This window comes from Salvia hispanica, chromosome 6, assembly GCF_029641045.1.
Source record: "Salvia hispanica isolate PSC_SH4W2 chromosome 6, Shi_PSC_v1, whole genome shotgun sequence".
NCBI classification, from domain to species: Eukaryota; Viridiplantae; Streptophyta; class Magnoliopsida; order Lamiales; family Lamiaceae; genus Salvia; species Salvia hispanica.
Window position 1 is genome coordinate 39,179,104 of NC_142697.1, and position 22,765 is coordinate 39,201,868.

Here is a 22,765-nt window from a genome sequence, read left to right on the forward strand (position 1 = left end):
AATGGGACCGAGGGAGTATAATATTTTTTAATTTGATATGTACTAGTAATATTTTACTTTTAGTAGTATCTCACATGTGCGATGCATGACAAATTATTATTTTCTTTAAAAATACAATATCAAATTATTATGCATCGAAACTGTATAAGTTCGCTAATACATTAAATATCAATTGTTATCACAGAACATATCAGTTCGCTGACTAATGAATATTAGTTTCTGACTCAATATTAATTAATACTTTTTGTGATTGCCAACTAATATTAATGAATCAAAGAACTGATATAATTTTTAGTTCTCAAAATTCTCAATTTAAAAAAAAAAAAAAATCTCAATGAAACAACTACCTTGTGAAATGTATTCAATTATTTTAATTATAATCTTATACTCCTACTAAGTAGTATTACAATGGCATTTATGTTATTTTCTTAAAACCTTCCTTATTAGATATTTATAGATTATAAATTTGTATTTATTTTTTATAAATATTTATAACAATTTTTTAAAACTTACATTCCATTATTTTTTCTGTCACTTTCTTTTATAATATAAAACAATTTCTTAAAATCCTAACCGGTTTGAAGTTCCCTCTCTCTCATTGGAGTTCACTCGCTCCAGTATAAATATAACATATGTGGAGGAAGACAGAGTACGAGGAGGAGACAAGGAGGAGACAGTTTAGAGAGAAAATGGGGAGAAGTCCTTGTTGTGAAAAAATCGGGTTGAATAGAGGGAAATGGAGTGCTGAAGAAGATGAAAAATTGGTTAAGTACGTCAAGGCCAATGGAGAAGGCTCTTGGAGATCACTACCCAAGAAAGCAGGTCTTTTTTCTTGTTGGATTTGTTAATATAATGTAGACAGCCTCTTATATAGTTTGTTTGTATGTTAGGTTTGTTGAGATGTGGGAAGAGTTGCAGACTGAGGTGGATTAACTACTTGAGAGCAGATGTGAAGAGAGGCAACTTCACTCAACAAGAAGAGGAGACCATTGTCAAGCTGCACAAGTCATTGGGGAATAGGTAAACCATATTAATTCATGTCTCTCTTCATTTCTTACCCTCAATCAACGTGCGATTTTTTGTGTTCACGTAAGGAAGGAGTACTGGCTTAAGCCCCTACCAATTGTTTTTTAGTTGTCTTACTAAACTGATGCATAAAAAATTATAAAAATAACTGAACTGGTACTAACAAATTTTCTGTGACTGCATCTCATAACGCATGCACTAGCCACGCTTGCAATAGTGAATGGCTAGATGGATGGCTAAAATGTACTCAATGCCAATGTATGCAAAAATGGAACTTTCTTAAAGCTCAACCACTTGGGTTGTTGAAGGCCTACAAATGGTATAGCCAAATGGCCCCAAGCCAATGGAGTTCACCATAAAGTAGTATGCACATTACATTTTTTTACTCCTATAAAATAGTACTCCCTCCGTCCCACAATAGGGGTCCTATTTAGTTATAGCATGATGACTTGAATTATTTTTAAACACGAGAATTACCCGCAAGTGTACGGGGCTAGTATAGCATAAAACAAGTAAGAGTATCGTATCCCACAGAGACAAATTGTGCAATCTTAAGTACTACTAACCGAATTTAACTACTATCTACACAATCCGGAAAGTTTGGTTTGATTTTGGAAAACAATTAAACATAAACAAGCTTAAAGGACGCAACAAAAGATGAGTTTCAAATAAGAGAGCACGGGGATCCAACTACTAGGAAAGCCGCTAGACTAGGCTAAGCCCTCTCTCGAGCGCATTCAACCCGTTGATTAACCATTAATATTGAAATTTCCTTCTAATACTTCACAATTAACTCCTTAAAACAAAAGGCTCAAGCCCTCACTCTAGAATTCCTTCTCTCGAATGCAAATTATCTGGGTGTTGTTCATTCTTTTATCAATACTAATTAGGTATCTCTCGATTACTCAAAACTAGGTCAACAAATCCAATTGGTAGCTAAGCAATTGAATTGAAAAGGCACAAGAATGAAACAAAGGAATCAGAATAGCAAAGGTAATAAAAAAATCCTTGATTTAATCAAAAGCGTTCATTGTAGTTTTCACCAAAATTCTACAAAAGATTTAGCTACTCATATTCAACACAAATTCACAAGAAGTATCCATAGAAAATGAATTGGACATAGGAAAACTATAAAATACTCCCAAGAGTGGATTGAATGACAAATCGTCCCCGTCTTCAATCTTGTTGATGATTGTGACTCTCCGTCTCTTCAATCTACTCTCAAAACCTTTGCAAAACTCTTTTGGGGCGCGTGGAATGTATTTAGAAGTCAAACCCTAGGTCTTATTTATATTCGGGGTGAAAAATGCAGCAATTGTAAGGCATAAGCAAAATGCCCGACTTGCAGCGTAAAAAAAAGCCCGGCCGGGGCGTTTTGCTTGAGATCCCGAAAACGTGTCAAACGCCCGACTCGGGTGATTTTTCAGCGAAAAACGCCCGGGTCCAGTGAGTTCAGTTCGCCCGGTTTGATGGTGAAAACGCTCGGGCTTCTTTAGTCAAACGCCCGACATGGCTGTTTTCGAGCCGTTTCCGTCTGTTTCCACCTGCTGTGACTACAAAAACTTGTCAAACTCATCAAAACACTAACATAGGGGATAATGGATTAAAACTCAAGTAGTGTGCTACAAAACACTAGAATATACACTTTCAAACATCCAAAACACTTGCAAAACTACGAGTTTATCACACGAATTTTAAGAGATGTAAAGAAAAGTGTGTTGAATAAGTTAGTGTAATATGAGTCTCGTTTATAGTATATATTAGTTTAATACTTAATAAAATGTAAGTGAAATAAGTTGGCGGAAAGTGAGGTCTATTTACCATTTATGATAAAAGTAAAATATGATTTTTATTGTGGGGATAGATCGAAATGGCAAACAAGACTTTTATCATGGAACGAAAAGAGTATTTGTTTTGAATGACACCAAGACAAAAGAATTCACTCATTATATTATAGTAGTATTTGTTTTGAATGACACCAAGGCAAAAGAATTCACTCATTATACTATAGTAGTCAGTGGCGGAGCCAGAAATATTATCATGGGGGGTTCAAAATTAAACTTCAAAAAAAAAATACATAAATTAAATTATAAGGTTCAAAATGTAAAAGTTAAATGTAAGCACATCATAACATTTGTCTTCAATTCTTCATCTTCTGAAATTGCTGCATAATAGTTTCATTAGTAATTAACTTTAACAAACACATCTTTTTCGATGTAAGGAACTAAGCAATCATTCAATAGTTGGTCTCCCATGCTATTACGTAAAGAATTCTTTATGATCTTCATTGTTAAAAGGCTCTTTCTACTGATATAGCAGCAACATGTAAGATCAATGACAACTTAACTAATAAATAAAATAAACCATTGAAAAATACTCTCTCCGTCCCCCATTAGGAGTCACACTTCCGTTTCTGCACCCGTTTTATAAAAATGATAATAAATAGTTAAACTGGAGAAATGGTAAAGTAAGAGAGATAATAATATAGAGAAAAGTTATTGATATTTTCTATACTAAGAATAGCAAAATATAAATTGTACACAAAAAGGATCAAGTTCATATTATAAACTCCACAACTAAAACAATAAAGAGTAACCAAAATATACAATCCGCTCAAATCTAAAAAGTTGCAGTTATGAACAATAATTAATAGAAATAGTATAAAACTATTAACACATACACATCAAATAAAGAATTGGGGTTAAAGAATTCCAACGACAGAACCGCCATAGCCATTGAATTACATAAGCTTATCTTCTTTCTCCCCCTTTGAATTTTATGTGTACCGATTTAGAGCTTTAAATGTGATTATTTAGGCCTCAATTTACATAATTATTGCTGCCAAACAAAGAAATAACATATGTAGAAAAATTAATTGAATTATATTTAAGTTTTGAAATATACCTAGTTCTAGATAACCAGATTTCAGATTACATACTTATAGAATAACAGAAGGAGATTTCATATTACACTTATTAAACGGCAAAAGGAGAAAGCCATATTAAAAGGAAATAATTCATATAAATTTTGCTGAGAGGAAACAATTCATATAATTTTTGCTGAAACCTATCTTTAATAATATATATATTATAAACTATAATTAATGCGAAATTATCAAAATACCCCTAGATTTTTTTAGAATTGGTGGGGGGGCCATGGGCCCCCCTGACCCCACCCTCCCTCCGCCCCTGATAGTAGTACTACGAAAGAGATAAAAGGTGGAATAAAATTATAACACTACCCTCCTTTTACGTAAAACTATACCTACATTTTAGTTGTAGTCTATTTTATTAAGTTGTACACTAACATTTTTTGTCAGCAGAGAATACCTAAATATTCATCTACACCAGTCATAAATTCCAAGGAAATCATATCTAAAAAAATACCTTAGTACAATTATTGTTCCCCCAAACCACAATAAAAACACCAACCACCAATCCCAATGTCACGTGGACAGTGTGGCCCTACTGATCACGAAATTCGCTCAATAAAATTGCTCAAATATGCAGGTACGTAGCATGTGCAATTAACATACTAGTATTTCATACTCCGTATGTGAGAATATGTATAATGTATACAGTATATATTTTACTACTGTTCAGAAATGTGAATTTTTGCATTTTCACATATTCACGTGATTTATATCATAATTAAAAGAAAAAGCAAAAAAAAGCCAAATCATGTGAAAATATTTATATATGTTAACATTCATAAATATGATTTTTTTTTCATTTTTCATTTTTCATTCTTGTTGTAGAGATGTATTTTTATTTAGTTATTTTTATAATAAACACTATTTGGTAGGTTCAGACATATATAGTCATTTGTCATTTATAGACATTAACTCACAATATATTACTCCTTTCAATTCTCTATTAACTCATTTACCTTTTTTAGTATATTATTCAATATTTTCTCTATTCATAATATACTCCATTTATTAATTTTTGGTATCATGACTACTTTTAAGACGAGGCTCTTTTAATCAATTTTGTTAAAATCGTACCCAATCCAATTAAATCTGTTGTTGGGGACCAAAAAAGAGTACCAATAAAGTATCTAGTTGAAGTATGATAAAGTCTAGTCTATACATATTGAAAAGCCTATAGGCAATGTTTTATTGAAAAACTCAAATTTTATAAGTTATTTAGGATATCTAGATTATTAGTTGATTATTAGTACTCCCTCCTCTCAAAAAAATAAGGATATTTTTCATATTTTAAGATATTTCAAAAGAATGTCCTCTTTTATTTTAGATAACTTCTTTCTCTCTAAAGAACATCTTCAAGGGAAAGGATAAATGGAGAGATAAAGAAAAATAATTACCATATTTATCTATTTTTGATAAAATTCATCTTCCAATAAAAAAGGTATTTGAAGAGGTATTATAATTTCTTTCGTTTTGAGAAGGTATCTTTACCTCTTCTTGAAAGAAAAGGTAAAAAATTAGTTATTTTTATTTGCCTTTTTAATTTACTTTCTTCTCTTGGAGTCCATTAATGTTTAAGAAGGTATAGTTACCTTTTTTATAAGGTAAATGAGAAATATACCTTCTCAATTTACCTTTCTCCCTTGGAGATGCTAAATGAACCTCATTCTCCACTAACAATACTATAATTAAGTTTTTGCTTCTTTTTTCATAATTTATTTGTTTCAATTACCAACATAATTTACGGACGGACTAGAAGATGCAATGCTATATTTTTTAGGTGGTCAGTGATCGCAAGCCATTTATCAGGAAGAACAGACAACGAGATAAAAAACTACTGGAACTCTCATTTGAGAAGGACGATATATAGATATAGGTTCATTAGTGAAGCCAGCCTCTCTCCCGAAGACATGATCAAGATAGCCAAGAAGAGCAAAGGTCGCAACAAGAATGCAGCTGAGCAGCCCCCGAGCTCGAATGCCACTACAATGTCAAGCAGTGCTACAAATGCAACACAAGGGATGGAGATGATGTTGGAACCATTCGATGATGACATATTAATGCACCTCAACCACTTCTTACAAGACGATGATGACGAGGCGGCCCCATGTCAGAATAAATTGATGAACACGGGCAATAGGACTACGAGTGAGGAGAGGGATGGTGGCTGGAGCTCGGATTCAGACACGTATGGTTGTCTGTCACCCATCGTTTCTTGTTTCGATGACGGCGATATGATGCAGTGGGATCACAGCGGTGTTGGAGGCGATCTCAATTTGTTGGACTCGTTTGAATTGAGCACAGAAACTAGAAATGTGTGGCTATGAAAATGATCAAGTCTGTATATTGGTCTTCCCATTCCTCACTGATCAAGCGTGATTGCAATGTGGCAACGCTTATTTATTATATATTCAAATTGACTTAATATGTTTATTTAATAAAAAATATCTGATTAAATTCATGCACTTATAATAATAGTTTTTTTAAAATGGTTAAATAACTTTGAATTTAACCTCTCTCACACAACACTAATAATTATTTTATTTTTTAAAATGTTCGGGCTGGAGTGGAGTTGAAACCCATCACCTCTTCTTTGCCGAATATGCATGGATGTTTATATTCTAGCATTACTAATTTGATGAATAATGTGTGATTACATTGATCATAAATTATAATACCGATTCAGCAAGATTATTTCAGATTCTCAGTTGCAAAATTAAAAGGAAGAGGGAGAGAGGAGAGGGTGTGATAAAAGAAAAATGAGAATAAACTAATGACAGTCAAAAATGAGAGAGAGAGAAAGAAAATACACACACTCAATTGGTGACGTGGTAATGTCGCTCACCAATCGCTCATTTAGGGACCGCATCATAACATTTCTCTTACTATGATACTTAATGAGTTGGAATGAGTTTGTGGAATATGAGATCCATTACCAAAAATGGTAAAAAGTGAATTGTGACAAATTTTATTGGATGCACGGAAATATAAAAATGTGACAATTTTAGGAACGGGGGAATACACAATAATGAAAAATTGAAAATTATTCATATTTATAGGACGTAAAACTTTTAATTATGATAATTTTAAGATACTCACCGTCCACAAAATATAGTCTCATTACCATTTTGGAGTGTTCAAGAAAATAGTCTCATTTCAAAAATAGAAACTCTCACAAACTTTATCCACTTTTCTCATTTTATTTCTTACTTTTTTCTCTTTTCCTCTCATATTTTATCTAAATTTTCCCCTCTATCTTACTTTACCAATCTATCTATACATATATAAAAGAGGAGTTTTTTAGAAATTTATATACATAAATGTCCGTTAATTTTGATTTATATAATAACTTTTGGTACAATATTAAAATCTCATGCGTAGTTTAATATGCTAATAATTAAGGCTTCCTGCTTTATTCCAGTACGTTTCATGCATAAAAAAAAATAATTCCCAATCATTATTATAAAGTTAATGCACATAACTCCTCCTTTCAAATGTTAATAAGTTTTTGTATAACTTTAAAGTCCCATGCGGCAGTTCCGATACAAAGTTACAAGCATAATTGAGATTTATACTCAATCTAAGATAATAAAACTGATGCACAACAAAATCTCTAGATAATATTTTTCTTATAATATACTACTAATATAAAGTATAAATATTTCATTTAAGGTTATATTCAAATAAATAAAATAAAAATTAAACATATATATTGAAAATTTGTTTAAACATAGTTGTACTTATAATTAGTTCCAAGTTCCAATCCATCAGGTTTTAGAGTGTAATTTCAAACGGATTGAATGGGCTATTTTATTAAGCTTTAAAAGCATATGATATTTCAATTTACAGTTGGCTATCAGTACTGCCATCTTTTAATATTCGACCTCAAATAATTAATTTCAACCTTATACGGTCTCATATAACTAGGTGTCTAGGTCATGTGTCATATCGTGACTTATTATTACGTGTGCTAATTTGCTCCATGAAAATTAAAAAAAAAATCTTAATCAACGTTTTCTATTGTTTCTTTTGAAGATTAAGAATTCACAAACTTTTATTGTTTCTTTTGAAGATTCAGAATTCACAAAATTTAGGACTATATTTTATTGTTTGGTATGTGGATGCTTTTGGATCTGTCTACATAATCGATATCTATGTCGGTCTAATATTATTGGGTGGTATTGATATTTAATCATTTGTTGTTAATTTTAATCATTTGTTAGTTTATAGTATTTGTTAATGTACTCTCTCAGTATCAGTCTCAGTTTAGAAGTGTAATTTAGCTAGGTACGAGTTTTAAGAAATTGTTAGAGTGTGTGATAATTGAAATGGGGAGTGGTTGTTGGAGTGTATAATAATTGAAGTGAGATTGTGAAAAGTGGGACCCTTTTGACTTTTTGTATATTTAGGATTTTGTTTTGTTTTATTTTTATGAAAGTAATGGTATTTGAGTGTAAATTTTATCAATAATGAGATTAAATTTTATGTCCAAATATGGTAAATTCTAAATGAGACTCTTAAATTAGGACGAACGAAAATGACAAAACAAGACTCTTAAATTGGGACGGAGGAAGTAATATTGATGTTGTTTTGATTTGACCTCATCCTTAATTCTGATAGTAAATTCCTGACGTCGATCATTTTTGTTTTAATCTTAAATGCAAGAATATTCGAAACATCAACATTAACATGGAAGACAGTAGTTTTGGTTGTAAATGACCGACAAAATAGGATCCCATGCTACAGTAGTATATTATAGTTTCGACCCCCCTTGAATTTTAATGGTGGTAGACTATGTACCACTCTCTCTTTCTTGTTTTGTTTGCCCCATTTTATGAGGAAAGTTGAAAATATGGATCTTCCTTAGCTTATTACAGTTTCTACATTGGAGTTGTCCTTATAAATACTTGAACTATCAAACACTGGCGTCCAAACATCGGTTGTTGCGTTTGGCAACTCTATTAATTTTATGATAGGAACCAGGCCATAATCAACAGAATTAATCTTAACTGAAAAAATAGTTGATCCCCTTGATGAAATATTAGGATTTGTTTTCGATTATGCAATTTTTTTAATTCCATTATTCATCAATAAATAATTATAAGTGCGTCACCTAAATTTTATTTACTACACTTAATATGAAAATGGGACCATTAACAGTTGGAAAGAATTTAGAGGTTATTTATTTTCTGATTGACCAAACACTTTCGTCTGCAAGTGTTTTTGTGACCAATAGGTCTTGGACCATGTTTATTTAATATGTGTGATATAGCAGTTCATAGACCGGCTTGATTTATGTTATAATGGTTTAGTTTATGTTATATTATTGACAATTGGTCGCTAAATCATCAACTTTGGCCGAATTTTGAATTTTCAATTTTTCCACAAACTTAAAACTTGGTTATAGAAATCACAAACATTAATACTTTTGGGATTTCGCTTGCTTGACAATTCCAGTGAAATTGATTCTCTAATCATTCACACATTATCCATCCTTTTCTCACGTACCATTTTCTATTGCTCATGTCTGAACTGTTTTAGTGCCTCTAATAGTTAATACTAAAAATATTCAACAAATTTTAGCTACAGTTTAGGTTCGACCATTAAAATTTTGGCTCATGTGACTAAAAATTTGGGAGTATGAAGTCACTATCATTAGTGGAGTAAATGTGAAAATATTATCGATAATATGTTTTTAAAAAGGGAATAAAACAATGTCACGGTTGTAGATTTATACCTATTCAATTTTTTCTAATTTAGGATATTGTTGTTGTACCAGTACAACATAATATAGTAAGTACTACGTTACATTTGAATATGTTACGTATGAGGCATGTAAAAAAATATTCTTAGTTTCTGCTTTAGATTTCGAAAATCCAATTTTCCTATCATCGAGCATAGAGGCATTTTGCAAAACAATTTGCATAAGTTATATACGACTTAATAAGTACTCCCTCCGTTTCACTATAGTTGAGTCATTTTTTCATTTCGAGAAGTTTCTTCATAGTTGAGTCATTTCCATATATGGTAGTAATTTTTTTTCCTTTCTTACTTTATCTCTCTTACTTTATTCTCTTTACTTTATTCACTTTATACTTTATTCTCTCTACCTTTACCTCTCTCTTACTTTTTTATCTATTTATTTAACACACCAAACATCCATTTCTTAGACTCTGTGCCCAAAAGTTCCGTCTCAACTATAGTGAAACGGAGGGAGTAAAAAATATGATTGGTGGAATCTAGCTAGCCTCCTCCTCTTTAACTAGGGCTATGCCAATGACTATGAGAATATATTGTTGTGTCAAATTAATATACACATTTTGTGTATCCCCAATAGAATAAACAAGACGATATGCAACACATAGCTATATATACATGATTCGATACACAGCATCACATGTATTATTGTTATTGTTATAGACTTATAGTCATAAAAACTATCAACAACAAAAATCCTGATATATACCCACGTAATGATACATGTATTCTAAAATAATACATACATACTAGTATACTACTCATATGATAGTTTGGACTGGACACTGGAGTTCACATACTCCATTATAAATTGGCAGTGACAGTGCTGCTACAGCAGAGGTGGACAAGGACACGGACAAGGACGAGAACGAGAGAAATGGGGAGAACTCCCTGTTGCGAAAAAATCGGGTTGAATAGAGGGAAATGGAGTGCTGAAGAAGATGACAAATTGGTTAAGTACATCAAGGCCAATGGAGAAGGCTCTTGGAGATCACTACCCAAGAATGCAGGTCTCTCTCTTTCTTGTTCTCTTTCTCTTTGGAATATTATTGGATTTGTTGATTTAGACAGTTTCTTGGTTAAGTAACAACAGGATTAGATGTATTAATGTTTGTTTGTTTGTTTGTTGTGTGATGTGAAATAATTAAGGTTTGTTGAGATGTGGGAAGAGTTGCAGACTTAGGTGGATTAACTACTTGAGGGCAGATGTGAAGAGAGGGAAATTCACTCAACAAGAAGAGGAGACCATTGTCAAGCTGCACAAGTCTTTGGGGAATAGGTAAACCATATTAATTCATGTCTCTCTTCATTTCTTACCGTCGATCTCTGTACGAAGCAATGTTTAAGTTCCTACAAATTGTTTTTTCCTTTGAATCACTGAACTGATGCTTAGAAAATTATAAAAATAATTGTGAACTCTTACTAACAAATAGTTCTGCGTCAATCACTGATTGCATCTCATAACGCATGCATTAGTACATACAATAGGGAAAGGCTAGATGGATGGGTAAAATGTACTCAATGCCAACGTATGCAAAAAAGGAACTTTCTTAAAGCTCAACCTCTTGGGTTGGCGAAGGCTTACAAGTTGAAGTTACATTTTATTCCAACCAATTCTAAACACTACTAGATAAAAGATGGGGAAAATTTAAAGCATCTTCCTTTACCTACATTTTTGTCGTAGTCTATTTTTGTAAACAATGAAGTCGGATATACCCAAATATTCATTTTTACCAACCATATAGTCCAAGAAAATCATACCGGTAAATAAAAACACCAACCTCCCAAAAAAAATGTTTCATCAGTACGGACGACATTCATCCAATAAAACTGCTGAAAAAATGCAGGTAGGTGCCTCTAAATAAATGTCAAATGCATATATGTGCAATTAATATGGAGTAAGTATTTCATAGTATTTATTATGTCAGAATATATATAAAGTATACATTAAACTTCATTAATTTCATATTTTGCATTTTTAAAAAATATAGATTTGGTGGTGGACGACCAAATATGAAAAAACAAGACATTTTTTCATTGATGAGATAGTACCATTTGGTATTTTGTTACGTTCATATATAGTCCAGCTATCACTACTTGTAAAGCGAGGCCCTTCTACTAAATTTTATTAAAACTCATATCTATTTCCAAATCTATTGTTGGGGACAAAAGAGTAGTACAGATAAAGTGATATAATTGAAGTTCCAAATCTACATGCTAATTTTTTTTAATGAAGGGAAAGATATTTATTGAATCCTTTAGGATATTGTCCAAGTGAAAAACTCAAAGTTTTTAAGGGTCCGTTTGGTATATGAAATTGGAATTGAATTGGAATTGGAATTCTATGGAATTGAATTGAAACGAATTGAATTCAATTCCAATCCTTTATTTGGTAAAATGAAATAAATAATATAGAATTTAATTTAAAAATTTGAATGTGTGTGTGTTGCGTACTGTGTGTTAGTGTGTGTGTTGCGTACTGTGTATGTTAGAGTGTGTGTGTGTTGTGTTGTGCTGTGTGCGTGTGTGTGAGGATGTGTGTGTACTGTGTTTGAGGATGTGTGTGTGTATGTGTGAGTGTGTGTTGTGTTTCTGCTGTGTGTGTGAATGTGTTTCTGCTGATGTGTGTGTGTGCGTGAATATGTGTGCAGTGTGTGTGTTGTCTTTGTGCTGTGTGTGTGTGAATGTGTGTGTTTACGTGTGTTGTCTTTGTGCAGTGTGTGTGTGTGTTTGCGTGTGCAGTGTGTGTGTGTGAATGTGTGTGCAGTGTGTGAGAATATATGTGTAGTGTGTGTAAGAATGTATGCATTGTGTGTATAATTTAATAAATTTTTGGAATTCCACTCCTTTTGATATGGAATTTAAAGTGGAATTGGAGGATTTGAAATTGTAATTCAATAGTAAATTCAAAATTTTTTATAATACCAAACATTAGATTTGGAGTTGGAGGTTCCAATTCCAATTCCACACCTTCAATTCCATATACCAAATATAGCCTAATAGTAACCAGGGACTTTCTAAAATCAAACTAGATAATGTGATTTTTAGTACTTAATTCATGCCCGGCCACTAATGTACATGACTCCAAAGTAACACAATTATTGGAAGTTCATCCTCTAGTGCATACTTGTTTTTATTTCAACGAAAGTAGGAAGTCAAAGTTTTAAAAAAAAAGTAAAAAATTGAGGACCCACTCTTGTACCATGATAATGATTTATATAATGGTTCCAGTTCTCTTTTATACTCTCTCCGTCCCATAAAAATTGAGACAAAACTTTTGGGCACGAAGGGTAAAAATTTATATTAAATGAATAGGAGAGATGAAAAAAGTAGGAAAAATAAGAAAGAGTAAAATAAATGATGGAATAAAAAAAGAGTGATTAGATGTTTTGTCTTTTGTTAAAAAATGAAATGACTCAATTTTATTGGGACGAACTAAAAAGGAATACGACTCAACTTTTTTGGAACGGAGGGAGTATAATAAACAAATGCTGAATATTCGTTTGTTTCATTTATCAGCATGATTTATGAACTAGAAAGTGACACGTTGACATTTATTATTGGGCGTTGTATGTAGGTGGTCAGTAATTGCGAGCCATCTACCAGGAAGAACAGACAACGAAATCAAGAACTACTGGAACTCTCATTTGAGTAGGACAATATACAGATATAGGTTCATTAGTGAAGCCAGCCTGCCTCCGGAAGACATGATCAAGAAAGCTAAGAACAAAGGTCGCAACAAGAACGCAGCCGAGCAGGCCCCGAGCTCGAACGCCACTGCAGTGTCAAGCAGTGGTACAAATGCATTAATAAACGATGCAACAGAAGGGATGGAGTTGTTGGAGCCATTCACTGAAATAGACGATGACATATTAATGCAGCTCAACCACTTCTTACAAGAGGATGATGACGAGGCGGCCCCGTGTCAGAATAGATTGATGAACATGGGCAATAGGACTACGAGTGAGGAGAGGGATGGTGGCTGGGGCTCGGATATAGACATGTATGGTTGTTTGTCACCCATCGTTTCTTGTTTCGATCACAGCGATGTTGGAGGCGATCTCAATTCGTTGGGCTCGTTTGATTTGAGCATAGAATCAGAAACTAGAAATGTGTGGCTATGAAAATGATCAAGTCTGCATATTGGTCTTGGTCTCTTGGATGTGAGAGGATCGATGGAGAATGCAGAGAGATGATGAATATAGTTAGCAATGTCAATGAGCTTTGGGCCAACCAATATGCATTAATCGGACTGTGATTTTATCGGATTATAAAAATTCAACCCTAATCCTATAATCCTAAAAATTCAACCATAATAATGAAAATTAGTCATATGACTCATATTTATAGGAAGTAAAACTTTTAATTATAATAACCCATCTGTCCACAAAATATAGTTCATTTTACCATTTTGGAGTGTTAATCACAACAGTCTATTTTAAAAATATAAACTCTCTCTCAAACATTATACACTTTTTTTGCATTTTCTCTCTTACTTTTTCTCTTTTCCCCTCATATTTTATCTATGTTTTCTTCTCTGACAGACCGAGAGGAAGGAGCGACAACAATGGCACCGGATTGGATCATCCGACCCCACCGTCGGCACCGGATTACCCAGCAACAGCGGTTTCTCTGTTGTGTCTTCTTCCAAAATCTCTTCATGGGCATTTGGGCTACACGTATTGTGTACTATCATTTTTTATTGAAAGCCCATACTATTCAATTTTTTAGCAGCCCAACCCATCTCTCAAGGTATTAGTTAACATGCTCTCATTTTCTTTATTCTAAGTATTGTATGTATAAATATAAATTAAGATTATTAAGTTTTTTGTCAGGCTGAGATTGGCTTTTGGCATTTTATGGTTCAATAGTCCTGTGACATAGTTATAGTAAATTGGAATAACTGTATAAAATTATAAATAGCTCGGCAGACTTAAAAGTTACTACTAATTGCTTGATACAAAAGATTAAATCCAATTAAATTAAAATTGCTTTGGTCTATACTCTCGCTTTTCTCCCACATTTTCTTCAAAATATTTAATTTCTCGTTTGGCTATAATAAGTTCACACTTACTGAAATTTAGGAAAATCATTGTTTGATCTAGAGTTTTAAAAAAAATATTGTACGAAACAAATTAAGTATTTCTAAAATTGTGGTAGATAACGTGTTTATATCCTTTGAAATATTTTGTCAAGGTAGGACGAATGGTTTATAATTTTCATGTATAAAGGACATTAAAAACTTTTAAAGTTTGGATAGTGTTTGAAACTCCTTCAAGCTCTAATATTTTACATCACCAATATTTCAAAATTGCATTTATTCAATAATAGTAAAAGAAAAAATAACATATTTTATGGCATCTCAACTTGAGTACCTTAGATTCTTTGTCTAAATATTAACTTTATGTAATGGGTTAGTACTCACTCCGTCCCAGAATAGAAGTTCTATTTAGTTATGGCATGAGTTTTAAAAATTGTAAATAAAAATGACTTAAATAAGTTAGTGGAATATGAGTCTCATTTATATATATATATATATATATATATATATATATATATATATATATAGGATCATGATCAATTGAGATTATTTAGGCTAATTGAGAAATGAGATGCAATATCAGTCACTCATTTTTATTAAATGAGTGGTCCAGATTTTGCCACACAATAAATATTATTAGATTAATTTAATATGAAAGGGTAAAATTGTCTTTTCGCGTTTTAATTTAGGGTTCTTCATCAGATTTCATCTCTCGTCGGCGATTCTGGTGAGATTTAACGTTTGAATCATATCTCTTATTCAATCTATTTTAACGATTTATGATTCAATTGATTTGTAAAATTAGACTCAGCCGGTTTCAACGATTTCAATGATACCTGATTTGCGATTCAATTTTCGAAAAACACACGACCTGTTCGACGGATTTCTTTGTTGATTTTGACGTTTTTCGGTCGATTTTACTGACTTTGATTCTTTTTTTATGTTTTATTTGTGTATCTCCAGTCAAAATTTGTTCCTAATTAGTTTTTTTTTTCCTCATCTTTAGGTTCGATTTCAGTTCGTAATCAACAGCTAAGTGTTATTTGATGGATTCTTCATCTTATTCCGAGTCTACGTCGACGAATGGTGGAGGTAGTTTGGTTTGATTTTCATTAACATGATTTTTTTTGTGTTTTGTTGATGATTTATTCTCTGTTGACATGACTTATGTTGCTTGATAAATATTCTGTGTTGTTGCTATGCTCTTTGTTGATTTTCTGTTTTATTAACATTATTTTGTTGTGTTATGTTGTTGATTTATGCTTTGTTGACATGATTTATGTTAAATATTCATTGTGTGTTTGAATTGGTGTATTCTAATTGAACTGGACATTTTGATCCTGGTAATTTGAAGCATGTTCTGATACTTTGGCTTACATAACTTATAACAATTGTCTAAGAATTTTACAAGAGTGCAGCCATCTCTTTGGAGATAACTATAGGGGTAATTTTCTGCTTCAATTGAAGCTACTTGAGAAATCAGCTCATTAATTCTTGACCGAGGAAATAAACGTTAGTCTAAGTGGATCAATCTTTGGTTGGATTTTCTTGAATGTAAAAGTCCATATGATATAACCATGATGAGAGTCCCTAACTTGACATAAAAAATTGGTTAGTTATTGGCTAAGCAAAAGACCATAAAGCATGAGAAGGTTGAGAAACATGGTTGAGTTTGGAATGTATGGATATTTTAGGTGCACACTGTTAAACCCTTTTTCTTAATCAGTTATGAGCATTCAAGGGAGATGTATGGGTTATGAGCTCTTTGTTGACATTCTGTTTCATTAACATTATTTTGTTGTGTTATGTTGTTGATTTATGCTCTGTTGACATGACTTGAAAATCTGTTGACATGATTTATGTTACTTGGTAAATATTCTGTGTTGTTGTTATGCTCTTTGTGGACATTCTGTTTCATTAACAAGAATTTTTTGTGTTATGTTGGTGATTTATGCTCTGTTCACATGATTTGAAAATCTGTTGACATGATTTATGTTACTTGGTAAATATTCTGTGTTGTTGTTATGCTCTTTATGGACATTCTGTTTCATTAACATTATTTTGTTTGTAATTTATGCTCTGTTGACATGATTTATATGTACTTGTTAATTATTCTGTTGACATCGTCTGTTTGAATTGGTGTATTCTAATTAAACTGGACATTTTGATCTTGGTAATTTGAAGCATGTTCTGATATATTGACTTACATAACTTATAACAATTGTCTAAGAATTCTACAAGAGTGCAACCACCTATTTAGAGATAACTATAGGGGTAATTTACGTAAGTCTCTTGATTTGCGTTGACGTGACTTGAAAATTTGATGACATGATTTACGAATGGTGGAGGCAGTTTGGTTTGATTTTCATTAACATGATTTTTTGTGTTATGTCGGTGATTTATGCTCTGTTGACATGACTTGAAAATCTGTTGACATGATTTATGTTACTTGGTAAATATTCTGTGTTGTTGTTATGCTCTTTGTGGACATTCTGTTTCATTAACATGAATTTTTTGTGTTATGTTGGTGATTTATGCTCTGTTCACATGATTTGAAAATCTGTTGACATGATTTATGTTACTTGGTAAATATTCTGTGTTGTTGTTATGCTCTTTGTGGACATTGTGTTTCATTAACATTATTTTGTTGTGTTATGTTTGTGATTTATGCTCTGTTGACATGATTTATATGTACTTGTTAATTATTCTGTTGACATCGTCTGTTTGAATTGGTGTATTCTAATTAAACTGGACATTTTGATCTTGGTAATTTGAAGCATGTTCTGATATATTGGCTTGCATAACTTATAACAATTGTCTAAGAATTTTACAAGAGTGCAGCCACCTATTTAGAGATAACTATAGGGGTAATTTACGTAAGTCTCTTGATTTGCGTTGACGTGACTTGAAAATCTGATGACATGATTTACGAATGGTGGAGGCAGTTTGGTTTGATTTTCATTAACATGATTTTTTTGTGTTATGTTGGTGATTTATGCTCTGTTGACATGACTTGAAAATCTGTTGACATGATTTATGTTACTTGGTAAATATTCTGTATTGTTGTTATGCTCTTTGTGGACATTCTGTTTCATTAACATGAATTTTTTGTGTTATGTTGGTGATTTATGCTCTGTTCACATGATTTGAAAATCTGTTGACATGATTTATGTTACTTGGTAAATATTCTGTGTTGTTGTTATGCTCTTTGTGGACATTGTGTTTCATTAACATTATTTTGTTGTGTTATGTTTGTGATTTATGCTCTGTTGACATGATTTATATGTACTTGTTAATTATTCTGTTGACATCGTCTGTTTGAATTGGTGTATTCTAATTAAACTGGACATTTTGATCTTGGTAATTTGAAGCATGTTCTGATATATTGGCTTGCATAACTTATAACAATTATCTAAGAATTTTACAAGAGTGCAGCCACCTATTTAGAGATAACTATAGGGGTAATTTACGTAAGTCTCTTGATTTGCGTTGACGTGACTTGAAAATCTGATGACATGATTTACGAATGGTGGAGGCAGTTTGGTTTGATTTTCATTAACATGATTTTTTTGTGTTATGTTGGTGATTTATGCTCTGTTGACATGACTTGAAAATCTGTTGACATGATTTATGTTACTTGGTAAATATTCTGTATTGTTGTTATGCTCTTTGTGGACATTCTGTTTCATTAACATGAATTTTTTGTGTTATGTTGGTGATTTATGCTCTGTTCACATGATTTGAAAATCTGTTGACATGATTTATGTTACTTGGTAAATATTCTGTGTTGTTGTTATGCTCTTTGTGGACATTGTGTTTCATTAACATTATTTTGTTGTGTTATGTTTGTGATTTATGCTCTGTTGACATGATTTATATGTACTTGTTAATTATTCTGTTGACATCGTCTGTTTGAATTGGTGTATTCTAATTAAACTGGACATTTTGATCTTGGTAATTTGAAGCATGTTCTGATATATTGGCTTGCATAACTTATAACAATTGTCTAAGAATTTTATAAGAGTGCAGCCTCCTATTTAGAGATAACTATAGGGGTAATTTACGTAAGTCTCTTGATTTGCGTTGACGTGACTTGAAAATCTGATGACATGATTTACGAATGGTGGAGGCAGTTTGGTTTGATTTTCATTAACATGATTTTTTTGTGTTATGTTGGTGATTTATGCTCTGTTGACATGACTTGAAAATCTGTTGACATGATTTATGTTACTTGGTAAATATTCTGTGTTGTTGTTATGCTCTTTGTGGACATTCTGTTTCATTAACATGAATTTTTTGTGTTATGTTGGTGATTTATGCTCTGTTCACATGATTTGAAAAGCTGTTCACATGATTTATGTTACTTGGTAAATATTCTGTGTTGTTGTTATGCTCTTTGTGGACTTTCTGTTTCATTAACATTATTTTGTTGTGTTATGTTTGTGATTTATGCTCTGTTGATATGATTTATATGTACTTGTTAATTATTCTATTGACATCGTCTGTTTGAATTGGTGTATTCTAATTAAACTGGACATTTTGATCTTGGTAATTTGAAGCATGTTCTGATATATTGGCTTACATAACTTATAACAATTGTCTAAGAATTTTACAAGAGTGCAGCCACCTATTTAGAGATAACTATAGGGGTAATTTACGTAAGTCTCTTGATTTGCGTTGACGTGACTTGAAAATCTGATGATATGATTTACGAATGGTGGAGGCAGTTTGGTTTGATTTTCATTAACATGATTTTTTTGAAATCTGTTGACATGATTTATGTTTGTTTGTAAATATTATGTGTTGTTGTTATGCTCTTTGTGGTCATTCTGTTTCATTAACATTATTTTGTTGTGTTATGTTGATGATTATGCTCTGTTGACATTATTACTTCACTCTTCAGTATAATAATGCCATTGATGCTCAAAGGAATCAAACTGAAAGGCTTGACTATTATGATTCTATAATCACTCCAAAATATGTCACTGATTTAGCATTTGAGAAGCAATTGACATCTGTATATACAGATAGGATGTTTAGAGTGGTACAAGAATTTATTGCTGAGGCTGATAAGAGTTGTCGGATGATTAGCATGTCCACATTGGAGAATATCGAGGTCTTCAAAGTTTCTGATGCTAGAAAGAAAACCTTTACATTTACACATGAGATAGAGACTGAGTCATATGAATGTGAGTGTAAACTATTTTTATGGTGTGGTTATCTATGCAGCCACCTCTTCTTCATCCTTAGAAACAAAGATGTCAACAATATTCCAGAGAAATATGTTGGTAACCGTTGGCTTAAAAGTGAATTACTAAAGGCAGTTCATGGTCTCACGAGTGATGATAGGCTATTGACATATCTTATATAGGCTGTTGACATCTTATATAGGCTGTTGACATTTTATATGTGTGCAGGTTCTAACAAAGATGACAAACTACAGATTGCTAACAGGTGTCATGGTCGTTACTTTGGTCTATATCAGCGTGCTTTTAGGAATAAAGATCATTTGATTGCTTTGGATAATTTGCTTGCGGGTATTGGTCCTCAAATCTTTAAAGATGACTGTGCTGGATCGTCGTCTATTGATAAAAATGATTCAATCATGAACATATATGGTATTGTTGTATCTGAAGAAATAACTGCACATGCTCCAGATGTGGTTAGTACAAAAGGAGGTGCAAGTGACAAGAAAAGCAGGATTAAGTCAAGCATAGAGAAAGCAATTGAAAAAGCAAATAAACCTCATAGGCATTGTGGAAAGTGTCATAAAATTACTGATCATAATGCTAGAAGCTGTGGCAGAAAGGGCACATGATTGTTTTTTAGTTGTTGACATAGACTACAAATTATTGACATTTTCTTGTTAGTTGTTGATATCTGATTTTACTCTCTGTTGACATCTATTTTATGATTCTGTTTTTTTAATTTTAAGTTTTGTTTTCTGAGTTGTACACCTTTATACAAGGTGTTGACATTTGGTTATAAGTAGTTGACTTTTTAGTACAACTTGGACTCTGTCTTGCTTTCGTGCTCCATCATGTTTTTAAGGTGCACATGTCAACAATTAAAAATCATGTCAACTATATATACTGGTCATGTCAACAACTAATATAATTATGTCAATTATGGTGCACATCGTGTCAATGGCACATACCAGTCATGTCAACTACGGTACATATCGTGTCAACGATATATACTGGCCATGTCAACAACTAATATAATTATGTCAACTATGATGCACATCGTGTCAACGGCACATACCAGTCATGTCAACTACGGTACATATCGTGTCAACTATATATACTGGCCATGTCAACAACTAATATAATTATGTCAACTATGGTGCACATCGTGTCAACCGCACATACCAGTCATGTCAACTACGGTACATATTGTGTCAACTATATATACTGGCCATGTCAACAACTAATATAATTATGTCAACTATGGTGCACATCGTGTCAACCGCACATACCAGTTATGTCAACTACGGTACATATCGTGTCAACCGCACATACCAATCATGTCAACTATGTTTCAAGCCATGTCAACTACACGTATAAGCCATGTGAACAATACATAGAAAACATGTTGACAACAATTGTAAGTCATGTCAACTACATGTACTAGCCATGTCAACAACTAATATAATTATGTCAATTTTAAGTTGTTGACATAATATTTGTTTTCCAAGTTGTTGACACTTTATACAAGCTGTTGACATTTTGTTATGGGTTGCTGATATTTCAATCAAGTTGTTTACATTTCAATACAATTTGTTGAACTTATTAACTTTTGTTATAACTGCTAATTTCAAAAGTCAGAATGCATAATAATCATTTTAAAACCAATCCAAAAGATAAGTTAACATCAAACATTAAAGTCTGTTTTTGTTCACTTTCTCTTTCTACAACTAAACAACTTCTTGTATTTGTTGTTTAGCTTATACAATTTTTCCATGTTTGCTTCCATCCAATCATGAGCTAGTTATAACATTGGCGATCTCTGGTTATTGTAAATTGATGCAATCATCGTGCAGCAATATTTCCCCTGAGTATTTGGATAATCTTCAGACTATGCGCAGAGAAGCCGATATCCCAATCACTGCCCTTTTTCCCAACATAGGTCTCCATGTGCCTCATCAAATAGACACCGCAGTCCTTTATGTTTGTGGTTGTTGCCCATTCTAAATTCAGAAAGTTGAATGAAGACTTGTTTATATTTTCTGAAAGATCTAGCAATTTCTTCTCTATGAAGTATGCTTCGAACATATCTTTCTGCAAAATATATAAATAACTAAATTAAACTACACGTACAAAGCATTTCAACACAATGTAGAGAATATGTCTATAATATAGATAAAAGCATACCAGTAAGCCAATATCAATGTCATAATTCTTCAACGGGTCTGTATCTTTAAGTGGCTTTATATTATCTATGATGTCAATGATGTTTTTCTTCATCCAATATACTACAAGATAGTAATGGTTATCTGCACAAACTCGGAAGAAGACCTGTATGACATGAAATATACAATTATATCCATAGAATACTTATTCATATTCTAACATAGATATCATTTTTAGATCTTATTACCAAATCAATTTTTCTCCAGTTGAAATCTGGTCTTCTTTCAACCTCATTATCTATCTGAGAAATAAAATTTCTCTTTGCTGTCGAAGCATCCCAATTTTCCTGCCGATTTGTTACATTGAAGTTCTGCATTTAATATTTTTGGTTAGGGAGACATCTGACTCAAACAGTTTACATATAATTTAAGATTACTTACACATGGAGATGTACTCATGAAAAAGCGTGAAAGTGATGTTGTTGGCCTTTCATTTCCAGTTATCAACACCAACATTGTTGTCTATATGAAATGACTGGGACAAATGCATGAAAGTGTCACTCACAGATACAACCGGAGATTTTTGGCTTTCAATTGTGCTTCTAGCAATATCACAAACAAATCTGAATAAATCATTATTCTTGAGCTGTGAAGAAGCTTC

General features: G+C 32.3%; 2 protein-coding genes across 6 annotated transcripts; both read left to right on the forward strand.

Moving 5' to 3' along the window:
- The first annotated feature begins 669 nt into the window (after window positions 1-669).
- LOC148923772 (transcription factor MYB106-like) lies at window positions 670-6,371 on the forward strand. Its single transcript, XM_089061840.1, has 3 exons — window positions 670-822; window positions 891-1,020; window positions 5,736-6,371. Exons 1-3 carry the CDS (start codon window positions 690-692, stop codon window positions 6,280-6,282), a joined length of 810 nt encoding a protein of 269 aa, XP_088917966.1. The 5' UTR covers window positions 670-689; the 3' UTR covers window positions 6,283-6,371.
- A 3,952-nt stretch (window positions 6,372-10,323) lies between these two features.
- On the forward strand, window positions 10,324-20,805 carry LOC148923773 (uncharacterized). Of its 5 annotated transcripts, none has more exons than XR_016132849.1 (6): window positions 10,324-10,722; window positions 10,862-10,991; window positions 13,290-13,715; window positions 14,257-14,464; window positions 15,760-19,942; window positions 20,171-20,795. XR_016132849.1 is itself a non-coding variant. In XM_089061291.1 (5 exons), the coding sequence occupies exons 1-4, from the start codon at window positions 10,590-10,592 to the stop codon at window positions 14,441-14,443; spliced, it is 876 nt and encodes a 291-aa protein (XP_088917417.1). In that variant the 5' UTR covers window positions 10,324-10,589; the 3' UTR covers window positions 14,444-14,464; window positions 15,760-20,805. The 5 variants fall into 5 exon arrangements, 2 of the variants coding, with proteins under 2 accessions (XP_088917417.1, XP_088917418.1); XR_016132850.1 differs by having other exon boundaries at window positions 15,760-15,845; window positions 19,781-20,684; XR_016132851.1 differs by having other exon boundaries at window positions 15,760-15,845; window positions 20,171-20,674.
- Window positions 20,806-22,765: the final 1,960 nt, after the last annotated feature.